A 27,646-nucleotide genomic window follows, 5' to 3' on the forward strand; every position below is an offset into this window, starting at 1 on the left:
ATGCAATGAATTGCTGCAGGAATCAAGCACTTTAATTTGCTAATCCATGCACTTTCTTCTTTTCTCATCTCTTCTGATAATTGGTTTGTGAGGAGTATAAGGCTTTTTGGCCCCATAAACATCTCACCAACAATACAGGGTAATTAGATGGTAATTAGAGGGTAATTAGACCCCACCACATTCTTTATTTGGTCCAAGTAACACAGCTAAATGAGTCAAGATTCTCATCCACACTAATTCCTCTATAGCTTCCCCACATTACCTGGGCATATACCTGCCCCACATTACATACACATTACATGGGCACATACCTGCCCCAAGGTGATACCCTCCATTCCACCATCCTTTAGCTTTATAGTGAGCTCACGCATGCTGTGAATGGGCTGAGGCAGAAAAATGTAAATCTGACAAGAGGATGATTGTTTAGCAATAATTCCAACTGTGACCACTACTGTGCTTTCACCAGAAGGATCGATCTGGATTATTGTACAAAATAACACAAAAAATGCAGCTTCTCAAGAGTGAAAAAACTCCAAATAAATGTCCTAAATATGATCCAAACTGTCAAATATATGAATTATGCAAAGGAAATAGAAAACATCAATGAGAGTGCAAAATCTTTCTCAAACTTTACTGGACAGTAATATATTTTTTTAAACTGAGACCAGTAATTACAGTTGGATTTTTAAATCATCTTAGCTCAAAGAAAATAAGAAAGCAGCTTGAATTTTCAAGATCAGAGAAGAGTGAGATATGTTTATTAATCTGATGAGGATAACTGATGGATATTCAAAGTGTAACGGTAAACCCAGCTGCTCCAAAGGCCAGTAGCACATTTGCAGCATTTGTGGCTTTAAAAATCAGAACAGGTGGAAAGTATTGCCTAATATACCAGTGATACCAGAGGATGGGTTGGGTTCCCAATTAATACAGGCAGTCTTGTTATCCTGGTAAGACTGCAAGAAAATAATATTTCAGATAAAACTCATAAATAATGATCAAGTTCCTTTACCTGTGTCACTTTGATTTAGAAATTAAATGCAGCCTGGACTCATCATACTTTATGATCCCTCAGAACAAAGCAAATCCTTTCTGAACTATGATACGGATTCTGTCATATAACTCGATAACTTACCAACTCGATAGGGATGAAGTAGAAATGTAATTCTATCCTATCCCTCCACATGGAGCAATATTTCAGATACTCTTGGAATATTTTAATTTTAATTACATTTAGTCTGTTTCATGTGGGAAACTAAAGTGTCAAAAGGAGAATAAAGAGGTTTATCTTGCTAGTCCAAATCATCACTGCAGGAGAAATTAATAGCACTTAGATGAAGGTTAACAAACAGTTAAGGAAAATACCGAAATTAAAAAGATAATAAACATTGGGCCAAAAAGCAAATGTTTTTGTGTGAAATTAGTAAGAAAGCTTTACTGGATAACTAAAGAGAATTTTCAAAGACCAACAATGACATACAGGAGACAACGCAGGAAAAAGAGTTAAAATGAGAGAGGGGGGCTGCCAGAGTGATACTGTGATGATTCAGAATCTTAATCACTTAAGAGATTTAAATTTACATTTCAGGATCATCATCAGAAGCATCTCCAAACTTAGTTGCTGGACAGCACTATAACTGAACAAGAGCCATCTGGTGTCAATGTGTCAGGCAATATTTCTGTGAACTGTCAGAACAAGTGCAAAATCTGCCACCAGAAATGCAGGCAACAAGTTGTCATGCTTCTGGCTGCACTGATGTTGGTTTATGCAGATCTTCATTGACAGTCAATGGCCAGGAAACAACATTGCAGTCAGGACAAAATGAGCAGCTGTTTGCACTGGCACTTATTTACAGACATCTATTCTAATGCATAAACTGAACCAATTGTTGGATAATAGAAGACAAAAAACACAATAGAATCAGCTTAATTGGATGTGGTTCTACAACATAAATGAGACATGTGATTTCTGCAGGGAGTGGGATTGGTGATGGTATGGTGCAGGTTCTTGCAACGAATGTGGACGACTACATACAATGTGTATGCCCTTTCCCTTGGGATCAAATGATTTATTCTTAGAAGGTATGTGCGACATGAAATCTATCCCCATAGAAGATAAACCATTGCCAGCCAGACCTATTAGCTCAGCCCAGGAGTCCATTACCAGATTGGTTATACAACTAAACAGCAGAGTTTTCAAGTGATGCTCTCATAAATTTATGCAACTGTGAGGCTGCATCAGGAGTGTGAAGGTTTCTCTGACTTGGTTCTATATTATGATGTGTACCTTAACAAACAATGCAGAACACAAAAACAAACTAAAATTCACATAACTTTAAAACTCAGATAATTTTTATATAAGTTCCTGTACAGAATCATTCCATTTACCAGGATTATAATCAATTTAAAAGTGCTTAAGGCTGATAAGGGCACAGTCAGTTCTGTCAAGATTTTTAAATTCACCATTAAAATGGTATCCCGCTCTTTCTATTTGCTATCAGTGTTGCTGGTGCTATTTCTGACCATATACTAGGTACAAAATAATATATGGATGATCAGCATCTTTTGCATTATAGTAGAATGGAGAACAAAGGATCACTTGTTAAACTTATGTTTGGACCTACATAGGCAGCTTGTTTGAATGGCAGCAATGATTTGCAAATAAAAAGTTGTTCAAACATATATCACATCATGTAACAATGCAAGTTTCTAAGTGCTGGTCAAGGGTAAGGAAAATTAATTATATGCGTCTTCACTTCTTAAGCATGGCCGAGACTCTTCAGTTTCCCACAACACCATTAGTCCATTTATAGTCTTTTATTCCACCTTGTGAACCCACTTCATATCATCAGTCCTTGGCTTGTGTCCAGTTATATTTGTTATGAGATACTCAAGGTTCCGCCAAAATCCAATCTTTTCCAGAAGATAATTCAGCCATCCTGAGTACAACAAAGAAGATTTACATCCATCAGAATGTACACCACAAAAATATCACTAACACTTTGACCTTCAGTGCAACAAAACTTCAGCAGCTTTGTCAAATGTAGTTCATTTCCATTATAAACAACATGTGTTTCTCTATCAATCATTATGCCATTAAAGTGAAACCTTCTAATTTAGTTTATTCCATACTCCATGTTTCGATCCTCTTTGCAGTTTCAGAGTTAGCCTCATTAACATGGGTGACCGAGTTTTTAGCGTCAAAAACACTGATGGAGAGCCGGTTAAAGACCTGCAATACCTTTAAAGGCTAGATACTACTATTCACTCACAAGACAACACACTTCTTGGGTGAAAGGGTGAGTGGAAAAAGAGCAGCAGCCAAGAAAATGGGCTGTCTCTGGCCATTAAAATGTTATTGAAGAGATCAAGGTAAAATGAACACTCCATGAATGCTCACAATGAAAATTGCAAGACTCCAAGAAACAAAAGGAAAGGTTGGGTGATCTGAGTGCACACCTAGCCAAAATGAATGATTTATTAGATCAGTAAAGCAAAAGAATGCATCATAACTTTCCATTAAAGCAGTTCATTAAGTTCTCCTAGAGAGATGGAACTGAAAAAGAAAGAAGTTATGTTAAGCATATTGAACTATGATTGGACCACACCGAGATCACTGTGAACAGTTCTGGTCTATAAAATGAACATAAAGGCACTGGAAAAAGTACAAAAGGCTTCCAAGAACATCAAGACTGAGAGATTATACCTTTCAGGAAAGATTGACAGGCTAGGATTCTTTGAACTACAAAGATTAAACATGACCTGAAGAGATCTTCAAGATGATGAGTGGTTTGATCTGGCAGATATTGAGAGGATATTTACACTTCTGGGTGAGAGTAGAAAAAGGGGCTTTAAAGATAAAAGAAGGGCTTTAAATATAAAATAGCACCTAGTAAATCCAAGAGAAAGTTCTTTGCCAAGGGAGTGATTAAAATATGAAACTTGCCAGCACAAAGAGAAATTGAGGTGTCAAATAAAGGTGTATTCACGGGGAGGCAGGGTGAGCACACTGGAAACAAATTAGAATAGAGGTTTATGCTGCTGGGATTGAATGGTCAGGGTGGGAGGAGGCTCATGTACAGCATTACTGCCAGCATGGATTTGTTGGAGCAAAGGGACTCTTTCTCTTCTGTAAGATGCAGCAGTTATCCCTGAGTCAAGAGTTTAAGATTTATTGTGTCCGCTGACAGTTCAAACTGATTTGCAAAAACTGTCTTGACAAATTCAGGAAAATTTATCCATGACTGTAGATGGACAGTAAACCTACAGGGGGAATCCTCATGTCATCCATTACTAACAGGTAATTGGATAGAGGGGCAGTTCTTGGGCTGAACATCATACTCTAATCCACATCATATCAAAATAGCAATGAATTCCCCCTTCTTCCATCTATTGACATAGGGATCATTATTATGATTTCCAACTCAATCATCACCCCCAGCCAATGACAAAGTGTCCAACAACCTGCCTGCTTGAGATTCCAAGTGATTGGGCTACATTGACATCCGCCAGCCTACAGCTGTTTGTCTCAGGGCTTAGTTTCCTCATATTACAATGTGGAGGTAAAATTGTGGATTGAGTGGGGACGAGCCAAAGCAGAACCCGAGGGAGCTGCTGCAGCCCTTTCCATCACTCCCTTTCCATCACTCCCAGTCCAGTGTTGATCTCTTATCCAGATGAACCAGATGAGAATCAGCAGGGACATGACTGCAGGAGCAAGCTTAACTCAAGAGCTGTTAGGAATAGACAATTAAGAAAGTACAAGACTATGGCTTGCCCATTCTGCCAACAGTGAGGATCCTTGTTTAATTGTCAAAAAAATGTGCCTCGTAAGTTTACCCATTTCAAAGTCCTGCAGCTGTCCAATGTCCATCAGCCTTGGATTACCTGCGAGATCAACAGCTCACCATCCTGGCTTGGCCTTCAGCTGTCTCTGAGGACAAATGAATATGCCAAGGATGTAAGCGTGCAGACATCAACTACTGAAAGGCACTTTGTAAAGACATTGGGGAACTGAGAAGATCCAAAAAGGTACTTCCCTGAAAAGTCTGCTTCCTGACAATCAAGTCTAGATTGGTTAAAGCATTCTTAAAATTCAGAAGAAAGTCAATCCGGTCAACAACAGCCGTTCAATTAGTGTTTATAATCAATCATTCCCCCCACTCTCAATATGTGGACAAATTCCACTTGTTTTATTTTATCACTCCCCAGACAACAAGAATATGTCTGTATGAAGATCTGTACAAACCTATAAGGAGAGATTTAAAGATAAAAAGAAACATCACTCTAACAAGACAATAGAATGGTTTAAGTTTGATTAACAAATAATGATGGTTATATCATAGAGTTATGCAGCATGGAAACAAACCCTTCAATCCATCCCAACCATCTACCATTCATTTACACTAATCCTACAGTTTCCTATGTTCCCACAATCCCCATGTTCCTATCAATTCCACCTCCCACCAGGTTCTACCACTCACCCACACAAAGAGGCCAATTAACCTACCAACCTTCCCAACTTTGGAGCAACACACACAAATGCTGGAGGAACTCAGTGGGTAAGGCTGCATCTATGGAGGGAAATGAACAGTCGATGTTTTGGGCCGTGACCCTTCCTCAGGACTGGAAAGGAAGAGGGCAGAAGCCAGAATAACAGGGTGGAGGGAGGGAACACCAGCTCACAGGTGATAGGTGAGTCTAGGTGAGAGGGGGAAGGTAGGTAGGTGGGGGAGGGGGAGTAAAAGGGACCCAGGTGAGGGGGGAAGGTAGGTAGGTGGGGGAGGGAGTTAAAAGGTTGAAGGGTCTCAGCCCAAAATGTTGACTGTTGATTTCCCTCCATAGATGCTGCCTGACCTGTTGAGTTACTCCAGCATTTTAAGTGCATTGCTCCAGATTTCCAGCATCTGTAGTCTCTCTTGTGTGCTCCCATCCTTGGGATGTGGGAGGAAACCCGAAGGAAACTCATGCAGTCACAGGGAAAACAGGTAAACTCTGCACAAGCAGCACCAGGGGTCACGATTGAACCCAGGTTGCTGAAGCTGTGAGGCAGTGGCTCTTCTAGCTGCACCACTGTGCTGCTCTCTATGTAAATGAAGAATTTTCACTATAGTACTGTTTTTCTTTTCTGTGATCAAATGGAACCTCTTGAAAGTGATCCAACTTGAAGACTAACGAATGTCATTAAGCCACGAAAGCACTGCGATCCTCACTGACTATGTTCACACACACCAGATCCTGATGTGGAAGGCATCATGCTACACTCACTCTCATCAGATCCTGATGCAGTTGGCCTCGCTAGTTGGCCGGAAGCATAGCAGATTCCAACCAGCACTGCCTCAGCCTGATGAAAGTTCAGTGCAGCCTTTTACATGTCACTGAACGTCCCCAATATTCAAAGATGATTAAAGTTAGATTTTTAAAAATAGCTGAAACAGATAAACAATTAAAAATACTAAATTCACAAGATCACAAGACAAAGGAGCAGAAGTAGGCCTTTCGGCCCACCGAGTCTGCTCCATGAGCTAAACTAAAACTATTCCTATCTAGCCCCAATTTCCGGCCTTATCCCCATATCCCTTGATACCTTGACTAATTAGATACCTATCTATCTCCTCCTTAAATGCCTCCAATGATCAGGCCTCCACAGCTGTACATGGCAAAGAATTCCATAATTTCACTACCCTCTGGCTAAAGAAACTTCTCCTCATCTCTGTTTTAAACCGGTACCCTCTAATTCTGAGATTGTGCCCTCTGGTCCTGGAATCACCCACCAAGGGAAACAGTTTAGCCACATCTACTCTGTCCAGTCCTTTCAACATTCGAAATGTTTCTATGAGGTCCCCTCTCATTCTTCTGTACTCCAGTGAGTACAGTCCAAGAGCCGACAAACACTCATCATACGTAAGCCCTTTCATTCCAGGAATCATCCTCGTAAATCTCCTCTGAACCCTCTCCAACATCAGTACATCCTTCCTAAAATATGGGGCCCAAAACTGCACACAGTTTTAATCTGGAATAATTCCTAATACAATTTAACCTGGGGCAGGATCCAAGAGGTGATCCTAGCCACAAAGTGATGGGGAATCTCAGTGGACTCCACATGGAACGAACTGATACATTCATTGTTCCTAATTGGTTAGTGAGCTCAGGACTTCCATGTTTGATAGTGCATGTCCAGAGTTTCCTAACTTGTTTCATTTAAACAGGTAAAATTCCATTCAGAACCACTGCTACTTCCCAACAAGATCAGGTCACTAATTCCTAGAGCTAGACCAGGTACAGTAAATGAATGGATTCACTGCAACTTTGTGAAAGTGCTTATTTTGTTCTTGAAGTACTTAATGTGTCACAATCTATCCAAATCTTGAAAACTCCTTAATTTAATCCCAGGTTGAAGCTGAGATGTTTGAATCAGATGGATAGCCACAAAGGGACTGAACAGACCAACTAACCTCCCATGTAATTTACCTCCTTGATTTTGAAATCCTAATGCAACTGTTAAAGAAAGAAGTCTCAAGATCCACTGAATTCAAATGGCTGAATCTCATAGGAATGCAATGTATATTGCAAAACTTGTACCACATCCCCCATACCCATGCCAAACACTGGACACTGAGAAGCAGGAGAACTTAGGTTTGATGCAACACAATCAATACTACAGAAAGCCTAGAGGAGTATAGAAAAAGCAGGAGTGAAATTAGAAAAGAAATTAAAGCGGCAAAGGGAGTGCATTAAAAAAACATTAGCAAATAAAGTCAAGGGAAAATCAAAGATGTTTTATAAACATGAAGGCTAATAACAAAGGAAATAGCAAGGATTATTAGACACTAAAAAGACAATGTATAAATGGAGGTTTAAAAAAAACAAGCATGCTTCTAAATAAGTACCACATAACGGTCTTCACAAAGGAGTTAAGGAAAAATAATGTTATTGAGCACAATAACCATTAAAATTTTTAGCATTTTAAAATCTCCATGCCTGATAAAATGTTTGCCAAACTACAACAGGAAACCATCTGGGCTGGAGGTATGGCACCGAAGAACTAAAAGAATACAATTGTGGTCTTTGGTTGATTGAACTTTTTGACAAGGTAATAAGGACAGTTTTTGAGGATAAAGCATTTAATGTAGCAAAGTGTTTGGCAAAGTCACACAAGGCAGACCGACAAGACAAATAAAAGTTCCAAGGGAAAGTGAGAAGTTGGCTTGGTGGCCGATATAAAAAAGGTAATATACTATGGGCATTTTAGTGATTAAAAAGCTGTTTGTCGTAGGTCCTTTGCTTTTTGTGGTATGTATCAATGATTTACACTCATATGTAGCAGCCATAATTAAAAGGTATGCTGATGTTTCAAATAATGATCATCTTGTTAATGGAGAAGAAAGTTGTGGAATATAAAAGGATTAATGGATGGAGTTGGAGGGCAGGAAAGTGGGAAATGGAATTGAATGCAGAAAAATCAGGAAATGCATTTGTGACGGGCAAACAGCCAAAGGAATACATGGGACAAATCGCAGGATACTGAACAATGCTGAGGAACAGTGAATATCCACTGCTCCCTGGATAGAGCAGGACAGTAGATATGGTGGTTCAGAAAACTTATGGATACTTTAATTTATTGGCCAAGGCATATCAGAGTAAGGAGTCATTCCAGACCTGCAGAAACACCAGTAAAGCCACAGCTGGAGTACTCTGGTCATCACATCATAGCAAGGATAGGATAGTAAGTTGAAATAGTACAGGGGACCTGCAGCTGCCCTTTTAACATCTCCTTTCCTGCCATTCAGGGTTCTAAACTCTCTTTCTATATATCCTGCTCACAATGTGGTCTCCTCTACACTGGGGAGGCCAAATGCAGAGTAAAGATTGCTTTGCAGAACACCTCATCTGTCAACAAGTTTGAGCCTAACCTTCAAGTCCCCTGTCACTTTAAATCTCCACTCAGTCTCACTCTGTCCTCAGCCTCCTACATATTTCCAATGAAGCTCAACAGCACCTCACCATCGAAATGGCAGATTGCAGCCTTTCGGACTCTACACTGAGTTCTACAATTTCAGGCAATGAGCACCACCAGCATTTTCTGTTTTTATTTCAGATTTCCGCATTTGTAATTTCAGATAATGATTCTGCTTCTCCCATCCACACCTCGTCACCACCAATCTTTTATTTCTTTACCTGTCCCACCTCCACTCTCTTTCACCTTGCAGTGTCATCCCTTTTGTCAGTTAATTTGCTCTGCCTTCCACCCAGTCACGACATTCCTTTCTCCCCTTTCTCTTATTCTTGCATCTTAAAACATGTTTACCTCTAACCTTTCCTCACTCTGAAAAAAAATCGTCAGGTTCGATTGTCACGGATCCTCTCACTACCCTTTCGGTTGATCCTGTCTGGTTTGGTCACCACTGCTCCACAGTCAGACTGCAGATGAAAGTGTGTGGGGGTGGGGGTGGGGGGGGGGGATGATGAGTGAGCCCTTGCACCTTTACATCACACTGCCACCTCTCTGGTTTCTGTCAATCTGGAAGATGTGTTTTTGTGATTAGGATTAAGTGTGATACCCCCGAGCCTGGTATGGAGGGGACACAAATCCTTTGTAAATTTAGGAAATGCAGTGCTGGATGTCAGAGAACAACTCAAGTCAGAACTTACTCACTCATTATTATGTTGTATCCTCCTAATTTAAATGTAATGAGACATCTTCCTGCACTGAAAGAGCTCCATGGAATTACATGCTAATTTCATTTGTCTATTTCAACCACCTACCATTAAGATCACAGCAGGTCATTGTATCTGCACACAAGGGAATTGTGGCTATGGGAAACTGGCACAGAAAGGGAGATGAGGCTTAGGGTAGATCAACCATGGTCATATTGAATGGTGGGGCAAGCTTGAGGGATCAAATCACCTCTTCCTTATGTTGATCCATCAGTCTCCTGTGTAATCTCAACTGTACATCACTGTCTAATGAACTAATAACCATGAGTCACATGTAACACACAACTACTTTTTAGATTTAAACTTTCTAGAATGTTTGGCTTCAATTGGCAAATCACAGTAGATTTCTAAATATTGGAAGAGCACCAAGAATGTGTAAAAATATAATCTTCTTGGGTGGGATATCAGATCAGATCTTCCTAGGTAATACATTTTACATCATTGGAATTTATTTCCCATTTAAAAAAAATCTAAATACACCACTTCAAAATGTGCACATGCATTTTCTTCTACACTGCAGTGTCCACAGATGCCGTCTGAGCCACTGAGTTCTTCCAGCAATTTGTCTTAGCTGTCACTTTTTTGGGCTATCACTGTAAAGGTTCAGGTGCAGGTGCAGTCTCATTTTATTCTTCATAAGTCAACGTAAGGCCACTGTATTTTAGTTCTTAAGCAAAAAACCAAAAAAGGGATTAAATAATAAAGGCGGTACGGTAGCATAGCGGTTAGCGCGACGGTATTACAGCACCAGCAAAGGGGGTTCGATTCCCGTCGCTGTCTGTAAGGAGTTTGTATGTTCTCCCGTGTCTGCGTGGGTTTCCTCTGGGTGCTCCGGTTTCCTCCCACATTCCAAAGACGTACGGGTAGGTTAATTTAGTTTTAAAATGAGCAGCGCGGACTCATTGGGCCGGAAGGGTCTGTTATCACGCTGTAAATAAAAAAAATTAAAAAATTTAAAAAAATATTATCCCTAAAAATTGAATTTGCCTTGCAGTATTTGAGCAGTGGTGTTGTCATAGGCTTTCAGGTTGTCAGTTTTTAGGAAGCTCTCTCTGTTCCTTCTAAAGTTGCTCAGTGGCTTTCAAACGTTTCTTGTTGGTTTCCAAGCGTGGGAGAGAACAAACAAATTCCTGGCTACGACAGACCCTGGGCCTTTAAATTGGGTAGATTCATGCAATTCTGCATAAGCAATATCTGAGGAACTCTGGAATGACAAAGAAGCCTGAATCAAGATTGAACTCTCAATGTTACAGTGTACAAATGTTGCATAATACTGTACTTACATACAGTCTGACAAATTATATTAATTTGGAGCATCACTTACACATTAAATTTACAAGGAAGAGCAGCAACAAGAAACAAAAATATGACTGTAATAAAGCCAGTATGGTCAAGCACAGCAAATAATATAATCCAAGAGTAGTTTGCGTAAGTAGTCTTGAGAATGTCAGGAGTGAAGGGGTGAGAAAGCAAGCTTTAGATAAATAGATATTACACAATACAAAGAATAACAAAGAGTGATAAAACAGAAACTCCACATCCATATTCATGACAATAGTTTTACTGGTATATACATCTAATGAGGTTTTAAGCAGAGAACCCTGATATTTTGGTCCTTTACTGTTAAGTATGACAGCTAAAGATACTTTGTTTATTGATGGATGCAATCCTTAACATATATGTTAACATCCATCCACATATCCTGTAATGCACCCAACATCTGGACCTCATCATTGTATCAGTTTTCTTCAGAGGCCAACTAACTTGGAAAAATGTGGTTAGATTTGTCAATGAGGAAACATTCAAATGTTATCATTTAACTACAATCAATTATTTAAAAATTGAGAATGAATGTGTTAAACAGAGGAAATGAACAGCTTTAATGATCGAGTTAGTATTGCTGCTATGGTGTTAGAATAACAAATAAGGCCTACTGGCACTTGCATTTGCTGTATTGTAGAATATTACAATCCAATTTTGAAGCTGACTTTCATGATAACCCTAACCCGAATGAAGCTGAGTAAATGACGCGTGTAAAGCATATCCTTTTTAACAAATGGTTTTTTTGAAACACTGTAACTAAGAAACAGTTTTACAAGGCTACCTCAAAACCCTGATTGATCCCTGCGCAGCCAATTTTTCTTGTTTTCTACTGGTTCTGTTTTATTCAAGTCTATTTGTTACTACTGACAGTAGGCTATTAATAATTCAATGTGGAGAGTGTTGCTTACTGAGAACTGAGAACATATCATTCCTGAGAGAGATGAGGGCTGTTAGGCCATATTCTCCCTTGAAACAGATGCTCTCCCATGTGGATTGTTCATAAATACACTCATCGTTGGTGTCCTACAAAACAACTCATCATTTTTTCCGATGGCTGCTAGTGAGCCTGGTTTCCTCAACAATTTGGAAGTTGGAGTTGGATGCTTCTGGACGTAAAACATGGGCCTGGTCTTCATGAGGCAGTTTGAAAAAGAACTACAACCATAAGTGGGAAACGTGCAGTTAAGGTCCCAAATGCCCTCAATATGAGATGATTGGCTATGACCATTTTCACATTCTTGTCTGCTTGCACTACACTCCTGATGTGGAAACCCAAGGAAGAACTTGCCCTTTGTTGCAGAATGGGATATCCCCTGATGACATAACTATTGGTTGAAACAAGGCCTCCGGGTAACCCAGGCATTGTGGCCCTTGCCTTGTCCAAAACAAAAGAACATTTAGTAACAGCTCCACTGAGCTTGGAAAATGAAAGATGGAAAATAATCAATTCTTGTCTGAACATTCTATAGCAGGTAGGAACTAGGCAGCATAATCACTCACTTTTGAGAAGTAAACAGTACCTTTCCAGTTATGTGAATGTAAGCCTTTAGGCTGGCAAGAGTTGGTCAAGAATTTCAATAGCAAATGATAAATGTATCGCCAGCACCTAAATTGAGCCACCAATATTTCACAGTCAGGCATGAAAACAAAATCAAATAGAATATAGGCCGCTTTTGATGTCTCTTCAGAGTAGGTTAAGGACCGATTTCTCTTTTGCAACTATAGTAGCAAGAATAAAATGCCATGAATGAATTTTCTAATCCGTCCTACAGGTCTCATATCAACATCATTGCTCAACACAGTGAGCATTTACATTAGCAAAATTGTTTGACTTTTGGGTGAGATTAAATTTACAGATTAAATGCTCCACTGCTAAAATATTCATAAGCAAATTACTAAACAATAAATGTATTGTAAACAAGGCTTGCTGTTTTAATTTAATGGTGATGGTTTAAGAATATTGTTGACTGTACAGTCTTCTACCTCTATTCCTGGGCTATTAAATAACATTTACAAGTCTGCTCCTACCTGTGGTAATGCAGAAGTAAGTCTCATGAGGGGCAATGTGATGGATCCGATGATGCTTTCTAGGCAGGATGATGTGAAGGTCCTGAAGGATGCTGACCCAGCAAGGCAAACCAAAGTACGAGTGAGACCATTTGTGAATTTGATTGGTCATTGTCACAAATATGCTTAAACAGAATAAGTAACAGTCCCAGGGATAGGCTTCATAGACAGCATCTGCAAAAGAAAACAAAAAAAAAGGAATGCCATTTGTATTCACTTAAATATTTGCTAATACGAGTGAAGTAAATTTCCTTTTAGCTAATAATTATGAGACAAATTGTTATTACTATCATTCTTTTAACTCTTTTCAGTTGGATATGGTTTCCAAATCTAGCTGCAATGATTTATGATGATCAATGGGATATTGTGATGAGAAATGGAGCACATAATCCAGTAAGTTATTATAATAACAAAGCTAAAAGAATCTAAAGGACAATTTCTAACCTCTTTAGGATTTCCTGCTAAGATAGTGGAATGAGATCAGAATGAAATTTTATACATTGCTCAGTAAGAGTAATAGGAGGTCTGCTATAATTAAATAAAAGCTCAGATAGATATAATTAACATGGACTGGCTTCCATTTTAGAGAATGGCAGGAAAATTCACCAGTAATTCCTTTACATTTCTAAGCACACCTTTTCCAATATGTAACTAAGTAACTCTCTGTTCAGACACAAATGGTGGGCATAATCTTCTGAAATCAGAAATATGCCACAATGGAAAAGGAAGATGATTGATTCTTCTATAAAAATTCAAATTGCAAAACAAAATGTAGCAAAAATTCCACAGTGGTGAATCAGGACCACAAATCTAAGTTACAATGGCACATGCCATATTGCCACACTCATTGTCCTGTAAGAGATGGTGAAATTAAACAGTCACAATTTGCTCTTTGTTTTCAAAATTAAGGGTTTCTAGTAAAAAATTATATGTTTTAAATCAACCATTTGTGAGATTGAAGTAATAAATACTCAATGAATTTTGTATTTACTTTAGGAACAGAAAGTGATTTAAACACAAGTTTCAGTCTACTTTATTGCTAATCTCAAAATACAAGTCTGTGGAATAGTGTGCTTTACCAGAAGTGATGAATTCCTTTCCTGGCAACAGCACTTTCCCTGTCGGGAGGGTCTGCATGAGGAGAAAAAAGAGGTTGCTGACCTGCACAGTGTTTTGGGATGAAAGCAAAAGGCCCACTTTATCAATGCTTTATATGGTTAACCTACTGAGTACCTCACGTCCTTTGCAGCCTTCAACAGTCCCAAATGTTTTTTAGTCAGGCAACAGATGTAAAAAGAGACTGCAATTTTCTAACATTTAATATCAAAATACTCAGCTATTAAATTCCACAGAAATATGCAATTCCTAGAATAAACCAAAATAAAACTCTTTTGCATTGTGAATAGAATTGAATCAAAATCCTTCCCGCAATTCCCATTCTTGTTGAAGGCTTGGATTCGATTCATCGTGGTATTTGTCCTTTAATAAAACATTATAATATCTAGCAGTTGCCATACAGAACAATGGTTAAAACAGTGATGTCGCAGTCTGTGAAATTCTTTAGTCTTCAAGGGCAGGAGAGTCTCCACTGAGATTTTAACACCCCTTCAAACGTCAAACTATTTCAAATCAATATGGTGAGGTAACCATTGCCTGGTACTTATTCAGTAGGACTGGACAGATCAAAACTTTTGCCACCTGAGCAGGTAATAATAACTTGGAGCATTTTGTGACTAGAAGTTGTGAAAAGATGAAAGTGAGCACAAGATAAACCTATTATTATCACTGTGGACGAAGGTATTGTTACACCAGAAAACTGTAATTACAGCAAGATTATAATGACTTATTATTTAGTGATGCACTTTCCCATCTCCATTTCTCAGTTTTTGCTTTAGTATAAAGATCGTTTTAGAATGAAGAAACCATTCCATTAATTTGATCTGATAGGAATTAGATATGCATTTTAATAGCTGTGAAGGGCAATCAGTAAAATAATTCAAAGCCATTAAATAAGTTTGAGTGAGCCCTTATTTTCTGGCTAGAGTTACTGCAGAATATGAAGCTCGTAATAGTCCAGGAACACAGAAAATCACAAACAGGGTACACACAACTTTCTGAAATTAATTAGACTCAGTTATGAAATTAGGTTAATTTATCTATTTTGCAATATTCAAAATACTCTCAATTTTCAGAAGTTTCCCAACCCAGTTGTTATATTAACAACTCCTTGAGCAACAGGCTTAGAGAACAGGTTATTATAGACTTAATAGCTATAATAGCATTATCAATTAATAAACTTCATGACACTAACCAATTCTGTAAAATGGGCCTTCCAAAGCAGACTACAAATCACATCACTTTAATTAACACTTTACACTCTTCACATTAAGTGCTTCACAGTCAAAAATCTTGGCAATCATCATTTTGTGTTGATAAATGACTGGTGAAGGCTCTACATTAAATAAAGAAAAGTCCTTTAAGAAGATGAATAATTAATAGAAAAGTTCTTAAAACTTTGATCTTATGGCTGTTTTTAGAACATGGTGTGTTGTCACATCACCACTAGATGGTGGTATAAAAGAGTAAGTTGCACTTTGCAACTTGGCATGAATAAATCCTTGAAATATATCATATGCAAGTATCTGGTTAAAAAGCTGATAATTAATTAACTGTGAACTAATTCAAAACAGCATAAACTGAAGCCTGCAACTTCTTGCCTGCTGAACTAAAAACTAAATACTAAGTTTTCAACTGGTCAGTTAGCATCTGCAGAGAGAGCTCTTGTTTCAGGTCGATGATTCTTCATCACAAACTATCATTGTAAATTTACATAAATCAAGGATCTCTCCAATTTGACAAAAAATATTGAAGTAATTTGACAGCAAGACTGTTTAAACTGATGATATTTTGAGCACTCCAGCAAATATTCCACCCAGAAGTCGGGGCAACTCATTGCAGACATCAGTTTGAAGACTTTACCTTGTAGTCATGGTGGTTTGAACAGTTATTGGTTAGTAAGTGAGTTAAGCAGCTGTTGCACACTTCCAAGAGAAAAGCAAGTTATTTGTTCCCAACGTTAGTCAATGCAAGAGACAAACAAATCACAGAGTTTTCTCAACACCACACCCAGAATTCCCTGTGGATATGATAGTATCAGCAAAGTTTTGTGACTAACAGCCCATATAAATGCTGCAAAATACCAATACTCATTGCTCTTATGCACAGAAAATATTGCTCAACATACTTAATAGAGCAAAATCTATTCTAATTCAGTGGAACATCTAATTAGATTTGACCTTGAGCATTTTTAAACCAAACCCAAAGCTATTATTTACCTTTGATAATTCTATTTTTAGGATGTGGCTCCAAAATTTCATCCAAACTGAAGAAGTTTCATGGGTTTCTTCAAAGCAATACATGTCAGAATACTTTCTCTCTCAAAGTATTTCCATGTTATATATACTCAATGGTTCACAGCTAGGAGAAACTCCAAATTCAGAAGCTTACAGGAGCAGCACAGAATAATTGGTCTCCTCTCCATTACGGAACACAAGAAATGGGGGCAGGACAAAAGTCTGGTCAACAATTTGATAAGATCAGGGCTGATCTTCCCTGCCTGTTCTCCATAGATATTTACTCCCCTGTTCAATGATTTGGGCTCCACAGCTCTCCTGCTCTTGAAGACTAAATAGTCATGACCCTCTGAAAAAAGAAATTCTTCCCCACCACATCTTATTCTGAAAATGATCTATGCTTGCACAGGGAAACATGCTTTCAACATCTACCCTAGCAAGCCTCCTCAGAATCTTATACATTTCAATAATATCAGCTCTCATCCTCCCAAGCACCAGCTTGTACATACCCAAATGCTCAATCATTCCTCATAAGGTAAGCTCTTCATCACCTGAGCTTCAAGTTTTTTGTCACCTTCGATCTTCATCCCAGTCCCATCTCCCTGCTGTCAGTCTCCTATACCGTTCCAACAAAGCTTAATGTAAGCTGGAGGAACAGCACCAGATTCAGTGAATTCAACATTTTCAGTTAATCAATGTATTCAGCTTATTGTTCTTGATCTCCAGCACTCAGTCGACATTGCTCTGGTAAATTCGAATCTTTATTCTGCACGTAGACTTCCTGTAGACTAACATCTTCCTCCTAACTTCTTTCACCTTGCGCTGACACTCCTCCTGTCATTTATTCTCTCCTGCCTTTCAAACAATCACAGGCCTTCCTTTTCGTTCTCCTGCCCCTGTTTACTCTAAATCTTTGAACTTGTTTGATTCCTGGGCTGCCCCCAGAACACTCTACGCAAAAGACGCATTTTACTGTGTGTTTCGATATACATGTGACTAATAAAGATATCTCTTATCTAATCCCAGATCTGATGAAACATCATCAAGTCAAAGCTTTAACCCTCCACAGAAAGTCTAATTGGCTGAGTGTTCTCAGCATTTCCTGACTTTATGTCAGACTTCTAGCATTGACAAGTGTTCTGCTTTAATACCAAGGTTGAGAACAGTCTGGTTAAATCTGAGCTAGTGGCTGGCGAGAAGATGGAATGGTTGGCTTGGAAACCTGGCTGTGTTGAGGGCTGAAGACAATGGCTTTGATCTTCACAAAGTTTACTTTGAACAACCTGTGACTCATCGAGAACTGAACATTGGAAGAGCTGTCTGATGACACAGTAGCAACAGAGGGTTTGTGAGGGGTGGAGGGGTAGGCGTTCTCAGTGCATGAGTGGAACGCGACATCTGTGGTTGCTTTCACCAGGTAAGTGGATGAGAAATCAAGTATTGCTCCTGGGGGGACTCCAGAGATAACAGCGTGGGAACAGAAAGAGAAGTAACTACAAGACATTCTTTGGCTATAACCGGATCGGTAAGTATGAAAGCAGGAGACGGCAGCCCAGCTAGACAACAGAGGAAAGGTCTGAACACTGATTGTGTGCTTACGGTAGTGAAGGCTGCAGATAAGGCAGGCTACGTATAACCAGCTGAAGACCACTGTATAGCAAAATCTCTCCACAATTAGAAGGGATGCAGCATGATCTGCAGCCTGCTAACTATACCAATCTCCCTAGCAAGTATTTTGTTGTTTCAGAGCAGCATGCATTGTGGTAGGCAGAGCCCTGTCTAACAGCCGAGATCATCCCTGCAGTAGACAATTCAAACTGGGTACGTCGGCATATTTTATCTCTTCCCCATGGCAAAAATCAGTCTTGTAATACATCCTCTCTAGCAGCTCACCTAAGGAAAATGAAGATTCATCCTCCAAGGCAAACAAGTTTGAGTGACAGACATCCCTTGGAATCAGACATAGATTGGTGTGGTTTGCAGCTGAGCATGAAACCACTGGAGCCATCATCCTCTTTCAGAATTACTGCATTTTCTAATGAGCACCAAAGGATGCCTGATCCTAGTCAGGCAAGACTGTAGCAGCTTTTTCTTTATCTCTTCATTCCTTTACTGCCTGCCAGCTTGTGCCTTATCTCATGCTATGTCCCACTGACAGTTCATGTCACATCTGACTGTGTTACCCCAACCTAACTCCACCAATCAATATCAAGTTTGTCAAAGATGATCAGCTATTTTATCAGAGTAGTTGATTATTCCTGACACACATCCACATCAGATAGTGGACCCACATGAGATTTTCACACATCCTTGTCAATATTCGGATTTACATCTTTCTCAGAGATTTTCTCTGACTCTTGTTTGTTCTTTTTGGAAGCACGGATAATCATAGTTTCGAGGGTTAATCTCATGCTGTCTCATTTTGATCTTTTTAGTTATTTTTGAATATTACATGATTCCACTTCTCCAAACTGGTTGTGTTAATTACATTCTTGACCTTTCTCGCAATATCTTTTATTGTCAGCATTCGGTCATCAACTGCGTTCGTGCGAGACTGCAGCTGACTGCGAATTAAATACCTCCCACAACCCATTACCGAGAAAAAGCAGAAAATCTAAAATAAAATTTGATTTTACGTATATTGTTCCATACTATACCAAAATACATCATTTTCTTTTTACGCAGAAAAATAATTAATTTGTAAAGATCCTGCCCAGAATTGAAAGGAGAATATGTGCATATCATAACTGTCCTGTCTACCTACAATAAAGGAAACATAAAAGAAAAGTGAATAAAAGTTGAATCTATATTTTCATGAGGTTACCTGTAGTAAAGCCTTAAATAATTTGATTCAAATGGCTATAAATGGAGCTGAGTTTTGTTTTAATTCCTTTTTTCAACATTTGGGCAGCACCAGATAGGCCAGCAGTTATTACAGACCCATAATTGCCCTTGAGAAGGTGGTGGTGAGCGATCACTATTGCCACTGCAGTCCTTCTGGTGAAAGAACTCCTTCACCAGAAGGATTTTGGGTAGAGAGTTTCAGGATTTAGGAAAGGGTGCAGAAAAGATTCACAAAGATGTTACCAGGACTGGAGAGCCTGAGAGATAAGGAGAGGCTGGATAGGCTGGGCCATTTTTTCCCTGGAGCATAGGAGGCTGAGGGGTAGCCTTATAGAGGTATGTAAAATCAGGAAAGGCACAGATAAGACGAATAGCCACAGTCTTTTTTCCTAGGGTAGGGGAGTCTAAAACTAGAGGGCCTGTTTAAGGTGAGAGAGGAAAGATTTAAAAGGGACCAGAGGGGCAACTTTTTCACATGGTAGTGAATATATGGAACAAGCCTCCACAGGAGGCTGTGGAGGCGGGTACAATTGATAGGAAAGATTTAGAAGGATATGGGCCAAATGCAGGCAAATGGGACTGGCTCAGTTGAATAATTTTGTCAGTATCGACGAGATGGGCCAAAGGGCCTGTTTCCATGCTGCATAATTCTATGACTCTACTTAGACCGAGCAATGATAAAGCATGAGCAATATTTTACCAAGTCAGGATAGTGTGGCCTTGCAGGGGAGGGTTCGGGTGGTGGTTTCCCAGGCACCTCCTGCCCTTGTCCTCCGAATCTGAGAAATGCTGTTATAGATTAGATGGGTAACTGCAACACATTTGTAGCAGGTACACAATTCACAACTCCTGCATTCTTTTGTCTGGGCTCCTTTATCTGCTGTCGCTCTCTAACTGGTCCCATTCACTCAGTGACCCAATAACCTTGTTTAGAGCTTATACCCCTGGTCACCCCAATTTTACCCCACCGGGGGTATCCCCCCTCCCCTCCCCCAGCCTCCCTGCAGCTTCATAAGCTCTTAAATTGTGCTTTGTAGACTGTGGAAAAGCTTTCAAGGTCAGGAGCTGAGGACATGCAGCCTCTGTCCCACTACTGCTGCCATTGTATTTACATGGCTGGTCTTGTTGAATCGCTGGTCAGCAGCATCCTCCAGGGTGGAGATGGCTTGGCCAAGCTATCCGTGATCATCTGTTATTTCGTAGAATGGTGCAACAGCTAAACGTGCTGAGCAGCCTTTCCTGTTCTCGGGTGTCAGTTTTTAATGTAATTATCTTAAAGCTTTTTTCATAAACTGCAACTTTACTTTTTTAAAATTTTTATTTTAATTTTATTTACAGCATGGTAACAGGCCCTTCCGGCCCAACGAGTCCATGCCGCCCATTTTAAACCCCCATGTTAACCTACCTGTATGTCTTTGGAATGTGGGAGGAAACCGGAGCACCTGGAGGAAACCCACGCAGACACTGGAGAATGTACAAGCTCCTTACAGACAGCGACGGGAATCGAAACCCAATCGCTGGCGCTGTAATAGCGTCGCGCTAACCACTACGCTACCGTAACTTTACAAAGTTAACAGGTTGTTGTGTAAGAAAGAATACATAGACAACAAATCAGTGCAGGAGGTATGAACAGATGCCTGAATGTGTGTGCACAGGAAAGATGATCAAACAGACAAGGTGGGAGTTTGGTGTTGTCTGTGAGGCGCAAGAGTACGTTTTTAATCACTACAGATCATAGGCACCTGGTTATCTTTGTAGAATTCTGGAACTTTTAAAAACATTCAGGATGGCAGCAATAATTTATTGGCTGCTTTGTTAGGGTGCAATTCTAAAATGGTATTTTTAGTGGGTGTTGATGGAGGTGGAAGAGTGAACCATCAGAGAGGGAATGATCTCTGTGGGATGCTGAAAATGGAGAAGTGGCAAGATGTTTCTGGGAGTGATGTGATGTTGGAAGTGTATAAAATTGTAGAGGATGAGCCTATGGATATTAAGATTGGCGGGTGGAAGGTGAGGACAAAGGTAATCCTTTCCTGAATCAGGTAATATTTTAGTGTCTACCTGATGAATCACTGTTTCTTCCCTAATGATTAGTGTGCCACTCCTGAAAATGATACAAAATAGATGTTTTCTCACAACCTATGTCAGTCATTTGAGCTACCAGAAGGCACAGAAGATCATACAAGGGTAACCTGTTCCCTCATTCATTGCAGAAAGAGGGTCAAGCCAGTGAATGAATTAAACACGTTCATTTTCGCCCAGTTAGGTCCGCTATATGTACTTTTTCCCACTGATGGAGTCCTCCTCTAACAATGGAAGAAGGAGTTCCCCTAATGATTCTTCAGGAATAGGTATTAAATGACTGAGCTGATAGATCAGATAGTGCCAGATCTGAGCTCTGGTTTGTTGATTGACTAATGTCATTCAGTGGTAGTGGCTCTCTAATGGGTTTAGCACTGTACTGTTGGAGCAAAGGAGCAAAAATGGACAGGATTTCTTCTGATTGTGATCCATCTGGAAGGATGCCCATATGGATTTGGAATATGGAAAGTGTTTCGTCTCTGTGATGAAATATTCTATGAGCACAAACTTCTGAGGTCACCAGACGTGAATGGTCATTTAATACATTATACTGGCTCAAGTAGACTGATGAACTAACAGAACCTGACTATCTTACAAATTGATTGTTGTATTTTCACTTTTTGACTGCCGACAAACAAACACTCAGTTCACAGGGAAAATTTCTCAACAATGGGCATCCTTAGTAAACACACCTATCAGCTTCACTGTCAGACACTATTACAAGTATCTAACCGGTGTTCTTGCAGCAACCTACACATTGCTCAAACCAGCTGTTCAAATCAGCAATGCACGTAGAATATTAAGCATTGTGGGACTCAGATACTGAATGGAAAGAAAGAAGACGACATAACAATACTTCCTAACAAGTATATTTGATGGTTTAACTGTTAAATCTTTGTGTCTCCAAATCTTTGATCTTCCCTGGTGTTGCTCAATGTTACTTAGTAAACACTGCTTTATTCACATAACATCAATATACCTGCTCCTGTCTATTACTCACCAATTGAATTAACAGAATTGCTTTTATTCAATGCAGATTATAGATTTGTTAGCAAATTGTTTGGTATAAATTCTATATCCATAGTTCACATGGAAATTATTGGGTTAGTTTAACTCAGCAGTTAATTGCTGTTTTTTGCTTAAAGAAATTGTAAGATTCAGAAAAGCTGCAGGAGAAAATTTTCCAGGAAGGAAAAGCGTGGGCTTTTGGGGTTGTATGGAGCAGGGGTAGAGTCATGGGCGTTGAGATAGTTACCCTGCAGTGTTGAGTCATTGGTCATGGGTCATGGGTATAGCAATGATGATTGGGAGGCAGTGAGAGGAAGGGACGCTGCAATATTGACAGTGGTGGAGGAAGGTGCTAAGTGTCGAAGTGGTTAAGCAGTGGTGGGGAACATGATCTATGTTGGGGAGTGGCCAACATCATCAGGAGATATCAGCAGTTAATTGGGAAGCAGAAATGCTCAGGTCCTCAAAATAAGTGTGCCTGATGTCATTGAGTCTGCCAAGCAGAGATTTGGAGAAAACCTTTTGATGAAACCACCCTCCTATGCTGCTGCTATTCTCCATTTAACCAGACTTCCATCACCACCAAACCTCCAGGTGAGTGCCAAAATCAAATGTACTACTGTTCCCCAAAACCAGCACTGTTAAAATGTTTTTCAAGGCAAACCCTCACATTCAACTGTTGAGCAGTAAACCAAGCAAATGAATTGCTTTCATATTTTAAACACATTCTTCATTTTCATTTCCAAGGACATCTATAGAAATCTCAGGATATTAATTGAAGTACTTACGAGATATCCTAATTGACCAGAAACTAATGTAATGCAATTATCATTGCAGAGCCAACCTTGTGAACAGTTTACATATTAGAAGCATTTTCTGAGTTAGTATGAACAAACATGCCAGTTAAAACATGATTAAAATGGTAATGAACACATTAGATTTGAGCATTCCCACTGATTTAGCAAAAAAATACAATGCCTTTTCAACAGCATTTCAGAAAAATAATTTCCATCAAGCTCTTTTGCTCCCAAATTCAAATAATCCTCATCAAAATATCACCAAGCAACCGTGGATTTTTACTTTGCATGACCTGCTGACCCACTCCCCTCTCATTCAAGCAGATTTTCTCAGCAGGTTCTGCATAGATTATCTGAATGCTCTGGACTGACCAAACAGTTGGAATTCGGAAGGAGTGAATCCTCTGTGGACATTCACGCTCTCCAGAATTTCAAGTACTCCTCCTAAGCTGCAATAGGAAACTGAGGCTTGCTGGGCATTTGGCCTTCATTTGAAAAAAAAATCACCTAATTATTCCATGCAAAGAATATGCACTATGTAATTCAAAGCTCCCTCTTGGTAGTTAGCTGGTTTTACAGACATTGTTGAAGATGATGCTCTTATTCTTAAATCAAAGCAGACCGGCTCTGAAAGCAAAGTTTGTTCTCCAGGGAACGTAACTGTAATATTCAGCACAAGTCTGTGAGCTGTTTCAAATCTGTATAGTCAGCACAGCAAGAAGAAGGAATGGGACCACCAATATTATATCCACTTTCCCATCTGGGAGCTGGATAAAAGAATTCCATAACACTGCAGGCAAAACAGTGCTGACTTTTTACATAGACTTTGCTTACTGGGGGGTCCTAATAATGTTTCCTGCAAAGAGTAGTGGGAGACAGAAGGGGGTCAGATCAAAAGTCCATTTGAAACTAGAGGGGAGGAAGAACATGTGGTGAATGAGTTTTCCAAGCACATACTGGATTATCCCCAGGGAACAGAATTCAAACAACACCATCTGGATGCCTGTCTCCTGGGAAAAAGGCCTTAGCAGCTGGACATCTGATTGAGAATGCATCCCCTGTTGGTTGTTAATGGGCCAATAGATATGACCCTGTGTTCCTTGCAGGAAATGGCACCAAGACTCACCCCAATTTTCCTGTGTGACCTAAACTATATTCTATATGGTGTCACATATAGCTCTGAACTGCAGAGAAACCTGCTAGAAAGCAGTTAACAGTGCAACTGAGTAGGATCTGCTGGCTTGAAGCATTCAGCTATTATTTAAAAATAATAAAAACATTGTACGTTCCTTGCAATTCACAGTCACTTACATCAGACTAGCAAAGCTTTTAAAATCCTGTATCAGCTGACATCATCTGCTGGCATAATGGGTCTATTTGAACTGCTGTTACTCAGCTGATCAGATTGTGCCAATAAAGTATTTCCACAGCAATCTCTCCGAACACAGTGGGCTAATAGAAGTGCCAGCTTCATTATGACTACCCATTCCCTTCGGTGGGAGATGCTTTCACCAACGGACTGCTACTTAAACTGACTACTACAGGGGAGACAAAAAGGTTCAATGACACACAATACACTGCAGAGGAGAACAATAGAAAATCAAATAACCTTTCAAAAGTAAACAGCTTGGTCTTTCTTTAAGAGGAATAGAACAGTATTTGTCAAAGCGTAAAAAGGATTCATACTCTCAAAATTGCATGACCTGGATTCCTTTGAATACTTAAAATGCCTTAGAATAATGAAGCAAGCAGCTATTGTTAGTAAGATGCATCCCTGCAGGTTTGGCTTACATTATAGCTCCTTCTATGTTGCTGTTATGTCACGTTAGTGCTGCCAGCTCCCAATGCCATGGGTCTTGTGCAGCCTGCAGCAAGCCCAAAGTCAGTGTGTCAGATTTGTTGAGACCAGTGGGAGGAAAGACCTGGCTCTGTAATGGTCTTAACAAATTCAACAAGTTTATTTTGGGGCTACCGCCAGATGCACTGGACCCATGCGTTGGCACTTGGCTCCCTAATACAGGAACACCAGAATACAAAAGCGGCATATTTGTGCACGTTGCTTTCAAATAAACATTTCTGTAAGAAGGCCCATCTTACACAATGTCTTTTCAAACAAAATAAGCAAACTAGACAAGCACCAGCTCATTTCCCTGCTCCAATTCACATCCTGATTCTTTCTACTGAATAAACAAGTTGGACCTACGCCAGAATCTAATAATCTCCATGGATGTGACTTACATATCTCAAACAAACAAACCAGACTAATGCCAGCCCATATTAAGGCAGGCTCCAAATCTTCCTTTCCTTTGTCATTCCATTGCATGCACAAGGATAAGGACATTTCCGACGTGGCCTGTGGGTTTTCTCTTTGTTTCTTGTGCTTCTGAACATGTTTTCAGTATTGGAATGAAATGCATCAACATTGCATACTGAAGTAACCAATGTTTAATATCAATAAGTGGGGGAATACAGTTTTAACCCCACCTACCTATTGCACAATTCCAATCTCTAGTTCAGAACAGGACAGGACCCTCCCTAACCTCCTCAGTGCCTGTCCATGGTTTCCTCAGTGTGGTGTGGTGTGCTGTGCTGTGTGGGGAGAGGGGTTAGAGAAAAAGACTTCATATCCTCATCTTGAAAAGGTTCTGACCCTGTCTTTGATATGGATGGTCCCAGATATGCTCTGATTCTCCTCCATTATTCATCACCCACCTCTGTTGCTCTTTGCCCCTCCCATCCTGAGACCTAAAGGAAGAATCACTTGGGGCAGGAGTAAGGAGTGGGGAGAATTTGCAGTTCAATCCAACAGGATGCAGGTTGAGCTTCCCATTAAACAGCACATTTGGTAGACAGAGAGAAGTGAACAAGCTTGCAAAAATATGGGTAGCTAAATGTTTTAGCACCTAGAGTCACAAAGCACAAAGGTAGGCCCTTTGGCCCACCATGTCCATGCCGACCATCAAGAACCCATCTATACTAATCCCATTTATGAGCACCTGTTCCATAGCCAACTATGCCTTAACAATTCAAATGCTCATCCAGATACTTTTTAAATGTACCTTCACACCTCCTTCTGTTGTTGTGTTCCAGATTGCAAGCACCCTCTAAGCGATGAGGTTTTTCCTCAGATCACCTCCGACCCCCTTACTCTTCACCTTAAATCTCTGCCCTCTGGCTTTAGGTGTCTCTATTGTGAGAAAGTTTCTCACTATTCACCTTACCTATGCTTCTTATAATTACGTATACCTCTATCAGGGTACTGTTGTGGGTAAAATCTCAGATGGTGACGAGGAGGCAGACAGGAGTGAGATAGATTGGCTGGTTGAGTGGTGTTGCAATAACAACTTTGCACTCAATGTCAGCAAGACCAAGGAATTGATTGTGAACTTCAGGAAGGAGAAGTCAGGAGAACACACGCCAGTCCTCATTGAGGGATCAGTGTGGAAATGGTGAGAAGGTTCAAGTTCTGGCGTCAACATCTCAGAGGATCTACCCTGGCCCCAACACATTGATGCAATCATGAAGGAGGCACACCAGCAGCTCTACTTCATTAAGAGTTTGAGGAAATTTGGCATGTCACCAAAGACTCTTGCAAATTTCTACAGATGTACGGTGCAGAGCATTCTGACGGGATGCATCACAGCCTGGTATGAAGGCCCCAATGCACAGGATCGCAAGAGGCTGCAGAGGGTTATAGATTCAGCCACCTCCATCATGGGCACAACCCTCTCTGTCATCGAGGACATCTTCAAGAGGCAGTGCCTCAAGAAGGCAGCATCCATCACTAAGGACCCGCACCATCCGGGACATGGCCTCTTCTCGTTACAACCATCAGGGAGGAGGTACAGGAACCTGAAGACCCGCACTCAACAATTTAGGAACAGCTTCTTCCCCTCCGCCATCAGATCTCTGAACGGTCTATGAACCCATGAACTATTTTTTTAATTTATTGTAATTTTTATGTCTTTGCACTGTACTACTGCCACAAAACAACAAATTTCACGACATATAAGTCAGTGATAATAAACCTGATGTTGATCGGGTACGCCCTCAGCCTCCTACACTCCAAAGAAAACAAATCCAATGTGTTCAGCCTCTCCTCATAACTTAATGTCCCATCAGGCAAAAACAGGAAAAAAGTAGGTTGTAACAGCCTACCTAGGTAGGGCATACAGAATGAATTCCACTTGAAACATTATTTGACACATAATATATATTTACACATATCCTTCAATAAAGTAAAACATACACCCATAGTGAGGAATCTGTACCTAGCAGAAGAGGGGTTGATGAACCAGTGTACAGTTGAAGTAGAGGCTTTTATGAAGGCTTTTGTACGTCCAAACAAGCTCCAAAATATGGACGACAGAAATTTTAACCACAGATGGTAGAAGAGAAGGGGGCAGTGACCAGCAAACTAGAGTTCAAAGGGCAGTGAACAAGAGTTGGAAAAGA

At 40.0% G+C, this 27,646-nt stretch overlaps 1 protein-coding gene across 2 annotated transcripts in view; it reads right to left on the reverse strand.

Annotated features, from left to right (window-relative positions):
* Nucleotides 1–795: 795 nt before the first annotated feature.
* Nucleotides 796–27,646, reverse strand: part of si:ch211-212o1.2 (uncharacterized protein LOC492735 homolog) — a 114,485-nt gene continuing 87,634 nt past the window's right edge. The window contains exons 5-6 of one of the 2 annotated variants that reach the window (XM_052028772.1): nt 13,069–13,281; nt 796–2,939 (exon numbers count right to left, since the gene is read on the reverse strand). In XM_052028772.1, coding sequence (XP_051884732.1) covers nt 2,818–2,939; nt 13,069–13,281 — 335 coding nt within the window. In that variant the 3' untranslated portion in view covers nt 796–2,817. Of the gene's footprint in view, nt 2,940–10,709; nt 10,922–13,068; nt 13,282–27,646 lie in introns of those variants that run through there. The other variant, XM_052028774.1, reaches the window with a different exon arrangement.

The sequence above is a fragment of the Pristis pectinata genome, chromosome 13 (genome assembly GCF_009764475.1).
Source record: "Pristis pectinata isolate sPriPec2 chromosome 13, sPriPec2.1.pri, whole genome shotgun sequence".
Classification (NCBI taxonomy): Eukaryota; Metazoa; Chordata; class Chondrichthyes; order Rhinopristiformes; family Pristidae; genus Pristis; species Pristis pectinata.